Source organism: Marmota monax, unplaced genomic scaffold (genome assembly GCF_021218885.2).
Source record: "Marmota monax isolate L192 unplaced genomic scaffold, Marmota_monax_Labrador192_F-V1.1 WCK01_AAM20220418_F8-fsc00003, whole genome shotgun sequence".
In the NCBI taxonomy this organism is placed as follows: domain Eukaryota; kingdom Metazoa; phylum Chordata; class Mammalia; order Rodentia; family Sciuridae; genus Marmota; species Marmota monax.
The window spans coordinates 8,527,469-8,539,788 of record NW_026694084.1 but is presented as its reverse complement, the minus strand read 5'-3'; the positions used below and the strand labels follow the sequence as shown (position 1 = coordinate 8,539,788).

The window sequence follows — 12,320 nt, the reverse complement described above, 5'->3', positions numbered from 1 at the left end:
CCCACCCTGAACTAATGCCACCCTAACCCTCTAAAGACATGTCAGGAGGTGACGGGAGCTAGCTGCTACTGGTTGGCCCAGGCCACCCTTGATCTCAGGGCTGAGCGTCCCTCACTTTGTCGGAACTGAGGAATCAGATGCTCCGCTCTCTACCTGTAAGATCCAGGGTCAGTGGCCACACAAGGTCGGGGGTAGAGACCACCAGCCCTGTAATGGAGAGGCAGGGACTTTGGGTCTTCTCCTCAAATCATTCCATGTCAGGTAAAGTGTGCAGCATCAGATTAAAGAATGCAGGTTTCATCATTTCATTATCTGATTTCTCTGAAAGGTTGTGCTTAAGATTACAAAAATGGGCAAATTATTACAAAAACACCAATAGATTAAATTAGTGCCAGATTCCTGGTAGAAATGTCTTTTCTCAAGTGTGGCTTTCATTAGGACTATTAAAATTGGATTGGGGGATACCCAGGCATGGTGGTGCACACCTATAATTCCAGTGGCTCAGGAGGCTGGGGCTGAGGCAGGAGGATCGCAGGCTCCAAGTCAGCCTCAGCAACTTAGCAAGGCCCTGTCTCAAAATAAAAAAATAAAAAGGGTTGGGGATGTGGCTTAGTGCTTAAGTATTCTTGGGTTCAATCCCTAGTACCAAAGAATAAATAAATAAACAAATTGGGTTGGGGACAGATGGTTCCCTCATTTACAGTCATTCCCTTTTATGCGCTAGCCCTAACCTATGCAAGGAACCTAGAGCCCTGACCAGTTCTGGTCATCGACACAGGGTGCAAACAGGAGTTGGAGAAGGAGTCATCAGACTGCATGTCCTCAGCTCAGCACCAGAGATGGGAGAAAAGCCACCCATCACACACACTGACACCTCACTGGTCACCAGGTGCTTCTGTCTCTCTATTTAGTCTCTCACTCTGTGCTGATGAGCTGGAGAACAGAGAGACCAAGAGAAACTAGCAGCCACTCCAGGCCTCTGCAAGCCTGCCTTGAGGGAGGCCACTTCTCTCAGGGCTGAGGCCCTCTTATTAAATCTAATCCAGCTAATTCCTAAAACTGGTAAATTATTTACTATCATGTACTTAAACTCTAAGGCTTTAAGTAATGGAAACTGATCTCAAGACTTGTCTGTTGGCAACAGGCCCACGGGCCACATGGAGAGGACTGTGATGTGATGCAGGGGTGAGGAGGGTAGGATGCTCCTAGGTGGGGTGCCGGGGACTCTGAGAGCTGGGCTGGGCTGCAGGGGGAGTGGGGGCTTCTTGGGCACCTTGGCTGTAGGAGGCCCTTCTTTAAGAAGTAAGGAAACTATGAGACTCTCCTTTACTTCCTCTGTGACTGTTCCCAGCATCAGGCAAGGATGCTCAGTCACTGATCTATTTTGGTGCCAGCCTTATCACACAGTGTAATCTTATGCTGGGTACTTTTTTGTCACAATAGCAGAAGTACAGGCCTAAACTGGGACACCACTCCATCCACAACTCACCAGACACAGGAGACCCACCATAGCATGAAAAACATCCCAACTCCAGGGCAGTAGTTTTTGATAGAAGAGATATGCAAACTTTGGTCTGTCACCCTGAAATTCCAATCTGTCAACCTGACTGCTGAGGAGAGACTCTGGTGCTATACATAGCTCCTCCTTGCTCACTGGAGGGAAACTCCAGCTCCACCTGGGAGAGGCCTGTTTTGTTGGGATTCTGAGAGGAGCCCCTGAGAGTGTCTAGGAGATGGAGGGGTGCGGTTGTGGGGGTCCAGCACCATGATGAATCTATCAGGCAGCAGCCTGGCCTGGCCTGGCCTGACCTTTGGTGTTTGTAGAAGGAACAGGTCTGGGAAGGAACACAAAGTGGATGAAGACGTAGAGCTGCCAGCCTTCCACAGTGCAGGCTCCAGGGCAGAGGGTCAAGTGCAGATATTTGGGGAAACGGATTTGTTAAATGTGGGAAAGGCTGATGCCAATCCTACAGGCTACGACAGAGTTCTCTCAAAAGCCGTTGCTTTTGGAAATATTGTCATATTAATAAATTGGGTTGGGGGCAGGTGGTTACTTCATTTACAGTCTTCTCCCATTTCCCTTTCATGGTAGCCCTAACCTGTTCAAGGGACACAGAGCCCTGGCGACCTCTCTCAGACAGCTGGAAGACACTTCTTACTGGGGTTGGGCTACGTGGCTGGTCATGACATCTGGAGATTTCCTTTGATTTCAGGTGACTCACAACCTTCCACAGCATCCCCAGAAAAAACAGAGTCAAGAAATCCCCCAAACCCAGATTCATTAGTGGAAGCCATGTTTCACTTATCCTGGAACTTTTGACTGTTAAGTCTCCCTGTATCCTGGCTGTTTTCAAGCCCAGAGCCCTTCAGGGGAAGGTGGGGTGGCAGAAAAGTCCAGGTTCTTGTCCTTGCTGGAGGGTTTGATCTGGGCGGTCACCTGACTTCATTCATGCCTTGGGCTGTGAAGATCAGTAAGACACTTGAAAAAGTGCTCTGTCAACCATAAAATGTACTTTAAGTACTTTTTTTTTTTTTTTTTTTTAATTAACTGGGTCCTTAAAGTTTCTGTATTACAAAGGAAGGAAATGACCAACTAGAATTTCAATTTCCCTACCAGGAGTTTCAAACTACTATATCAGGATAGCTCTAACTTCAATTAGGCATTTAATCCTATCTAGCTATTTTAAACACCATTTCTGGGGATGAATGGAATGGTGACAAATCTATATTTTTCATATATGGAGGCTTGGTTGTTCCTGTTCCTCTCCTCTCCTTCCTCTCACACTAGTAGTTCTAAGACCAGGCATTTGGAGATGAGCCAGAGGTCCTGAGATACACAGACAGAACTCTTGGAGGAGGAAAGAAAGTTGTTTTGGTCAAGCTAGAGACACCCACAATGAACTCTGAGGAGCCCAGAAATGGCAGTAGGGTGTGTGCTGGGCTGGGACCAGAGCTCCGAAGGGCTGGGGCAGGCTAGTATGGGAGTTTATGTCAGCCCCATAACTCACAGGTTTCTGGAAATTATCAGAAATGAGAAAAGACAGCATAAGCTCACGGCCATATCTCCAGCAGCATGGATAAAGACATAGGAGACACAATGACCACAGCAAAGATCAGGGTTTTGTGAGCTCTACCCTGTCAGTGAGAGCCAGGTCCAAAGTGACCTTAGTAGGACAAGCTCGGGGGTTCTCAACTAGCTGATCTCTATTTCCAGACATACTTTTAGATAGTGACTGGGGCTTCATTGGGTGCGGAAGAGAGTAGAATCCTTAGGCTAAAGTTGAATCAGGAACACGCCGGAGACGGCCATGCAATGGCCACACCAGACCTCTTCTTCCTGATCATTTGAAAACTCTCGGAAGAGCTTGGCTGGGGGAAGGAAGCTCTTGTGTCCAGGGTAGAGAGCACTAAAGCCTAGAATTCTTAGCATAAAAAGGTCCCCAAGTCCCAAAATAGTGACCTTGAAGCCCTAAGAAAACATCATGGTTCATTCCTCTAGTTTTAGCAACTTAATCCATTGGACTAAATGAAAGCAAGAATGCTCTTGCCATTACTCAAAGGCCTCTTTGCTGGGATACTCATTGAAACCATAACACAACACAAACAGGTGCTGTCTGTCTAGCATGGACCCTGTGTCTGTGGTTACTCCCAGCGATGGCATTACCAGCCCTAGTTTATAAAGCAGAAACCCAGGATTAGAGATTAAGAACTTAGCTGAGGTCAAGAAGAAAGGACTTGGACACTGAAGCCTTGGGCCCAGAGTCCTGAGGGCTGTGGTCCACACTTATCAGACCAACTTCCTTAAGGGAGACCCACATCCTCTGGGTTGCTGAGTCAAGCAAGAAGATTGTCCTTTACCCAGCCTGTCCCTTGTTGTAGGTTACTAGCTTCCCTGTTTCCTTGCATTATCAAGTGACAGTGTCCTATACCATGGACTGTTATTAATTAAACAATTTCTAGTGACTTAGCCTGTACTTGTAACTTTTTACTACTTCCTCCCTCAGCCTGGACTGGCTGCATGCAGTGGGGGGGGGGGGGCTGCAGAGGGAACTGAAGACCAGGGGAGGATGGAGCCTTTCAAGCCCCTCTTTCCCACCCTGTGCTCTGCACTGCCTTGGTCACTTTGATCTCTGAGAGCCCGCACTCCCTCAGACACGTGGGTGGCAGGTTGCCAAGCTGTACAGTTTTAAATTCTTTTGTAAGCAAATAAACAAAATATACCCTTGAAAATCCTTCAGTGCAAACTTTCAGCTTTACAGCTTCCTTTTTATAGATTTTCCAAAGCAACTTATTTTCAAACATTTGTAATGTTTTGAAACATCCATCGCAATTTTCACCTCTAACTATACCATCTGACTGCTTGAAAAACAATAATTGCTCTGAGTCAGGCAGATCTCAAAAATAAATAAATGAATAAATAAATAAGAGGAAAAGCAGGCTCCTCGCCAAAGTTCACATGACACGTGTAGACTGTGCAAGCGCTGTTCAAACAAAAGCAGGCGCCCATGGTACTTGCTATAGGAGCAGTGAGTGCTTCAGAAGGGCTGTCTGTTACTGTGAAGAGCAAAGGATGATATGTTGCTGTGTTGCGTGGACGCCACTGTGCTCAGGGGGGTCCCACACAATTAACTTTTTGCTTTGGAGCACCACATGGAAGCCCAAGCTACATTTCCTACCAGAAGCAAAGGAAGGCAGAGCACAGGGGTCTGTGTGGGCCAACATCCCTGCCAGGCAGGTCCTGGGAAGGCCTGTCATGACCATGTGATGGCTCTGAAAATGGGGTTCTGTTCTACATGAACACAGAGGCACTGTGGGCACCAGGACAAGTGTATTATCCTTTCTGAGCCTCAGCTTTGGCTACAGAAAGGAGGTGAACTTCATAGCCATCCCCAGGGAGGAGGCAAAGCAGCCAATCTTGGAGAACTGCACTGGATGGGAGTGGCCCAGCCCTTACCAAGCAGGCTGATGCCCAGCCGGGACAGGCCCTGTCGCAGCCCCTCGCCCAGGCTCTCAGGCAGTTGCCGCCGCCACTCCTCCTGCCGGTTGTAGTGCTCCTCATCCAGCGAGAGCCGGTCCATGTTCCGGGCCAGGCTGGTGGCCAGGTTGGTGATGGATGTGAGGGTACCTGAGGGCACAAGAGCACAGGGTTGTCCTCTTTGTCACATGCATACTGGATTCCAGAGCGGAGGCCCTGGAGGTCTGCTGTGGGGGAGTGAGAGGGGCAGTGGCAGCATTTGTGTCCTTCCTGGACATGCCCAGTGGGGAATGACACTGCTTCCTTTCTGGGCCATGTGAAGTATAAGTTTTAAGAAAACGAGGTAAGGATTAACATCTGTCCAGGAGGGCAACGGCACTCTTCAAGGGGGTTGAGTATGACAGGCTAGAGTTTGAGATCCATCCTATCACCTGATTGTCAAGACTTGGCAAAGCAGTTCTGAAGTCCCCGATGAAGCTCCGTTTTGAAGGCTAAAATTTGCCTGCTCTGATGTTAAAGGTTAAGGTTATGTTGCTGTATTTTAGATAGATTACAAAGAAATATTTTCATTTAGGAATGCAATTTATCTCCTCCTCATTACTTCAGTCTTAATAAAGGGAAACACTACAGTTTATCATTTGACATTCTGAGTAAATAGTTACTGTGCCACAGAGAACGCAGGCAATTTTAATATCCCAAATATTAACCCAAAACAAGTGAGAGCAGTGAAGGGAGCTTCACTCTGGTTGTCCTAAGAATGGCGACTTCAGCCTCTTGCTCAAACAGTCCTAACCCCTCTAGCAAGTGCGCATATATCTCAACTAACTAACTGTAGGACAGGCTTCTAGTCTGGAGAAGACATGGCAGATGTCATTTTGCAGCCACATTTTTTCTAGTGATCTGAAAAGAAACACACATACACCAACGAACCAAACAGATTCTGCAGGAGAAAAAGAGTAAAAATACATTTAGTGAGTAAGTTTGCCTCAATTATCGCAGAAGGTCAATTTATCTGGTGTTGGTTGTCATATTTTATAATTAGAACAACAGAGATCACAGTGTCAGAAGAACTCCCCCACCCCACCAGGCTCATCTGGTGAGGGCAGCTCTGTTCCCATGCCTCCCAAAGATCCTGGGCCGGGCAGTGGTCCTCTTCACTGTCCAAGGAACTTGTTCTTATTGCTCTTGCTGTTTTCTTATCCACTACCTCGGGCCCCCGCCCTCAATGGATTTGGATTCTCATATTTCAAGTTCAAATCTTCTTTTGAGGCCTTCTAGAGACTTCCACAACCTGCCCACTCATGACAGGATTGTGGCACTGTCTACAGTAAAATGTCTTTTATGGGGAAGAAGGCCTTTGCCCTGTTTTCTCTGCCTCCTGCTGAGAAGAAAAGGGGACTCAGATGGCTCTTGTTAGTTCCCGAGCCACTGCCAACCTGACCAAAATATCATCAAGCAAACTCACGGATAATATGAAAACACTCTCCTCTTTATGGTCAGCAGTCTGGCCTGTGTGCCCAGAAACTACTTGGGCCACAAGATGGCACTGTTTACGTATCATGCTAGAGAAAAGTTGGCTGCTTCGCCTCCAAATCGGCTTCCATGTCAAAATGCATCCATAACCTTAAGAAAGTTATGACAACTGTATCTACATTTAAAAAAAACACGATGAGGCAACACAGTGTAGGATTTCTGATGTTTAGCAGAAATCCTGAACACCTTTAATATTTCTGCATTCATCACACGGAATAACAGTTGAGCCAATCCTTGTTTTCCCAAAGGGAGGTTTAAGATTCTGAAGTTTCTGAAACATTTTCACACACTGCAGGCAAGCAGTGATCTGTTTAAAACCTAAGACATTATATATGAACTTTGTTACAAATCCAGCATTTCACTGCAAGCTAACAAACCAAACAAGCTAGAGGCGATGTGAGCACATTTACACCTTCAACGTGGTCTTCACAAAAGTAGGATAAGGAAGGAATGAGATAAAGGCATTATCACAAGGAACTGAGAGCTACCTTTGGAAATGTGCTTCACGAATGATGTTGTCCCTCGGGAAACTCCACTCACGAAAGCTCCTGGGCCTCGGGTCAGTCCCTCATATGGAAGTCTGAAGAAGTCAGCGATCCCATTCCCCACGCTCCTCACCAAGCTTGCTGGGCTGCCAAGGATCTCCAGAGACCCCACCACCCAGCCTGCAACAGACCAAAGGAAGGGGTTACTGAAACCTCGACTACCGCACTTTCAACATTTGTGAAAAAGTGGCCCATTTTCCCAGCAATTCATTTTTCACACTAGAATTGAGAGTGTAATAAGCTTCTTTGGAGCAAAATATGGGAAATAACTCATTCACTGTGAATTCATAAATGGTGAACTTTCATACTTTATAAATCAAAGTGATCCTCTGGCAGCCTCACAAATGGCTTTAATATGACTTCCTTGCCTGAGCCTCCTGGACTCCCGTAAAAGGGATCCATGTGCAGGGGGCTCCCTCCAGCCGGCCTGCGCTTTGGGCTGCAGGTGCTCCCAGGCGGGGAAGTTCCTCCTGAACTGCACAGGGCAGGGGGAGAGGCCAGATGCTAAATGGGGTGCTGTAAAGGGGACACAAACTTTTGACAAGGATAGAGGAGTTATTTTTAATTTTTCCCAATCCTACCAAGTTGAGTGCTTCCCTTCAGAGCAGGATTAGAGCCAGACAAACATCTCCCCTTCAACCCCAGCTTTGGTTGTATAAACATCAGCAACAGGGACATACTGATTAGGTTAGCAAGTGTTCCCAGTTGATGTCCCAGGGGGTAGTTTTGGATCCTGTTACCTACTTAAGCTCAGCCTGGCCATGGCTGCCTCATGGGAATGAGGCTGTGGTGCAGGTCTGGCAGAGACTGACCTTCCCCTTCTGCCTGGGGTGGGGATGCGGGACTCTGAGCCCAGAAAACTACAGGGGCAGGAGTGGGCCAAGGGCCAAGGGGAGGCGGAATCTGAAAGGCAACTTCCTCCAGGAACACATTGCCAGCCCCCCAGGCTGGTGCTGGGCCCCTTTTGTGGGAAGGGTGTGGGATTAAAGAGCCACGTGGGAGCACCCTCCCTCAACAGTAAGCCTTTGGAGGACAGCATTGTGACAGATCCTCAGTTAAGTAACAGGTCTGAGAGTATCTGGAAGGTATGAGTGGTGGAAGGCTATTTGTGGACCAGAGGTACATCTCAGTAGTAACTGCTTTGGCCAGAAAAGTGCAGAAAGTACCCAAGGATATTCCTTTTAATTATTTTCATCCAAAAGCAAACATTGTTGTCCCTTGGTATCCATAAAGGGTTGGTTTTAGGTCCCCCAAAGATAACAAGATGCTCAAGTTTCTTATATAAAATGGCATAATATTCACATGTAACCTGTACACATTATCCTGTAAACTTTAAATCATCTCTAGATTACTTATTATACCTAATAATAAATGTAAAAGCTATGTCAAAGACTCATGCCATATTTTATAGGAAATACTGATGAGGAAAAAGTATATACATGTTCAGTACAAGTACAATTCTTTTTTCAAATACTTTTGATTGGTAGTTGGTTGAATCTGAAGATGCAGAACGTGCAGATACAGAGGGCCCAGCTTATCTTTTGCATAGTTGTTTGGAAATTTGGTCGACAAAGGGAGTCTGTCTGGCTTCCCATGAAATTGAGACTTGGAGGTAGACAGGGACCTCAGGAAATTCTCAAGCCCACATTCTTTCTTTCAAATAGGGTTACTCACTTCAAATTACCATTTACTTATTTTTAAAAACTCTTCAAATGACTCCACAAACTTCCCTAGAAATGAGGTCAGGGTGTTTTTTACCACTGTGGCCAGGAACCTTCTCCTCCAGTCCAGTGGATGAAAGCTGACCCAAGTGAGATACAATGTGCTCGCTCCCAGGCCAGCCCTCGCCCTGCTGGCCCAATCTCTTCAAGACTTCTCTACCTGGCCAGAGGCTTGGCACCTCTGGCCATCTGTCCATATCCTACTCCTTGGATCACTGTTTGCTTTCAGATAATCCATAGATTTTTAGTGACAGAGTTTCCAATAGGCTCTAAAAACTTGGCTCTCTGTATTAGAATTTCTTGTCTTGGTATACAGTGAGATTGGGACAGCAAAAGGATTTTTAGGTGATTACAGAAACTACAAACAGAATGTTCTTGTGAAACCTCATTAAAAACAAAACGAAGAGATCACTTTTAGCACACAAGCTGCAGGGGCCATGGTTACTTGGGGCCACAGGTGGGGTTTCTCCTCCAGCTCATTAACAGATGGGTGCTTCCCGCACCTTGGCATCACCCAGTGACCACACAGAGTCTTACTCCTCCCCTGGCCTCAGATCAGAGCTCAGTAACCTACATGTCTGCTTCTCATGTTAAAAGAAAAGTTGCCTGAAAGGGTATGTTTCTGGAATGGTTTGTAAATATACCCATCTATTAAATTTGAAATGTTAACTGCTTATTTTTAAATGACTTCTTAGCAAGAGGAAAACATTTTCTTCATTGTTGTGCAAGCTCTCAAAACAACAGGTCTGGCAGGGCCTTCTCCCTGATCTTGTCGTTTTCTTTTATAAAGGAGTCTGGATAGCTCTCTTAACTCTAGGACTTTCATTGCAGGAAAATGTAATCTTACCAACATGGCTGGTTACTGGCATCTCACAGTGATAACATGGGCCTTTTATTGCTACAATCTGATACTTCTATGGGAATGCATTAACCAAGTACATGGTCACAAAGAGGGTAGGAGAGATGTTCTCTCCTTTGTCACTTTCAGAAAGTTAGACTTCTATGTTCTTTCCTGGAGAAGGCTGATGATGCCGACCTGGGATGGTGCTCTGCTTGAATTCCTGGGGCCATGAGGAGACAGACTATCAAATAAACTACTTTAGAGTGAACTTGGCTCAGGAACACAGGCTTTGATGCTGATTACTATAAAGTATTCTGACACCACATGGTTCCCAACACTCAATCTTTGGTGCACAGTACTGCCCATATAAGATTTTTGTACACATATCAAACCACTCCTTGCAGACTTTTCCAGCCAGACTGAAAAGGGAAGCCTTACCTCTCCCACTGAGCCCCTGAGAAACGGCAACCTCTGGCTTACCGGAGGCCACCTGCCTGGCACTAGAGGGTGGTCAGGATGAGCAATGGCCATTCTTCCTTTTTGGAGTTGGGTCTATAGAGGGGCTGAGACACTGACAGCCTTCTCTTTGCAATCCGTCTAGACAGGCAGCATGGCACAGAGCAGGCAGGGGGCTCTTTGTGCATCTTAGCACAGAAATCCTCTGAATTTCTCACCTCCAGGTATTCATGAATAGAAATGAAGAAAACTAATCACCAAGTACTGGATTTCTTTTAGGCCCAGGAGCAGAGGGCCTGGGCTAGTTTTCCTGGCTGCATTAACATGCTAAAAAGGGTCTTGTGACTGCATGTTGCTAAAAAGTTTTTGCTAAATTGAGTTAAATTCTACATCATATAATAGCAAAAATATTACAGCCATTATTGCTTGAGTGTTCATTAAGTGCCAAGCCAAATGTTGGGTACTTTACATACTTTCATGTGGTCTTCACAAAAATCTTAAAACCCACTACATAGATGAGGACACTGAGACTTGGGGAGGTTCAATAACTTGCCCAAGGCCTTACATCTAAAAGCAGCAGAGTCTAGGTTTGGATGCATATTTAACTGCCCACATGTTCCACCTCTCACTGATTGCTCAACCACTACCCCAGAGCATGTCATTGTCATCACAGACCCTCATCTGCTGTGTCCTTACCTGCTCTAAAGAGGGCACCAGCAGCATAGTGCATTGCCAGGGCATGCACAAGCTGTCTCGCAGTGGTGAAGATGGGTCCTCTTTCAAACACAGAGAAGGAGAGTGGAGTGTGGTCAGAGGCTATGTATAGCTTGAGAGATGCATGGATGCTGACAAGCAGATTCACTGGCTGGATCACCAGTCTCCGTAACTTCACTGGATTCACCAAAGCCCTGGCGTGTTGTCTCACTTGCAGAGGTAGCACCTGCTTTCCCCCAGAGAGCTGTGGGGGGTGACCAGCCAGCCTGCTGTGAGGAAGGTAAGTATCAAACAAGGTTTTGATGTAGTATACAAATGTGTCTTCCACATATAATCGGGCAGGTTTCAATTCAAAGCTGAACTCGTTGACATCCAGTGGGACACTCTTGCCCTCAGTTAAGGTGACGCGGACCTTGATAAAGCAGTTCTCCTTGTATTCTTCCAGATCTCTGCTGGAGGCAAGGAGACTCTGCCCTTTGGAACACTGAGTAGGTTCTGTTTTTTCTCCCTGGCAGATCAAGACAGCAAAGTGGAAGTTGGACTTGTTATAGAGCTGGTTGTCCAACTGCAGATCCCCACAATACACCTCCACACAGTGAAGCTGAAAGAGAGCGGCAGCAGGCTCCTCCCCCGGAAGAATGCCAGCCACAGGAGCCATGTGCAGAAAAACATTGTCCAGTGTGAGCCTCAGGAGTTCAGATGATGCTCTGTGGTGGGTGAGATCATCCGATACTGCCAGGCTCAACTGGGTGATGAACATTCTAAAGGTAATGGTCTTCTCCAGAGTTCTAGAGGAGAAAGAATAAAGGACATTAGCCCCCTTTTCTTTCTTTCATGTTTCTTTTTAAATGATAGTGCCTTATTAAACAACTCCTGATGGGACATCAGATTCTCATAAGAAACAAACAAGAACTCAACTTTCAGTACATCGTGTCTGGACAGAGCCAGCCACAGTCGAACAGTATTGGGAAATGTTCCCAATGGGATTATTACAAGTTCCTGTCATGTTTCTGTGTGTGTTTCCCTTATCAACACCAGATTTTCCTCCCAAGTCCCTCTAGTTTTTGTGCACTAATTCTCTGTCATGATGATCACAAGGCACAAAGATAAATAACTAAGACCCTTTAAGTTGAAAATGCAAGGCTAGCAGAAGAAAGTTCAACAAGAAGCCTACCTCTAACTGCCCCTGCCAGCGCCCTTCCCCTGCTTGCTTTCTGGAAGGGAACCATTTGTGCTTCTTCTGGAGGGCCCTCCAAGTGCAGCATGACCCTCTGCACTCGCCTGTTCAAGGCCATCACTCCAGTGACACAGCCCTGTCCTACAACATCTTTTCCCTAGATAATAGAAGCTTATCAGTGTGTGGTTAGTTCTCTTCTCTTAGAAAACACCTCTACCATTCAATTTTATGACCCCTTTTATACAAAGACTCCAAAGCGTTTCCTATATGCATTCTTTCCTATTCCTCTCCTTGCTTTCTCTCTAAAGCTTCCTACAGGTAGGCTTTTGTCCCCACCAATCGGACAGAACAACTCTTG

At 46.3% G+C, this 12,320-nt stretch overlaps 1 protein-coding gene across 7 annotated transcripts in view; it reads right to left on the bottom strand.

Annotated features, from left to right (window-relative positions):
* The window catches only part of Vps13b (vacuolar protein sorting 13 homolog B), a 756,023-nt gene that overhangs the window by 10,793 nt on the left and 732,910 nt on the right, over nt 1-12,320 (bottom strand). For all 7 annotated transcript variants that reach the window (XM_046464889.2, XM_046464891.2, XM_046464888.2 and 4 more), the window contains 3 exons: nt 10,768-11,573; nt 6,997-7,173; nt 4,955-5,125 (listed from right to left, as the gene is read on the bottom strand). In XM_046464889.2, coding sequence (XP_046320845.1) covers nt 4,955-5,125; nt 6,997-7,173; nt 10,768-11,573 — 1,154 coding nt within the window. The remainder of the gene's footprint in view (nt 1-4,954; nt 5,126-6,996; nt 7,174-10,767; nt 11,574-12,320) is intronic.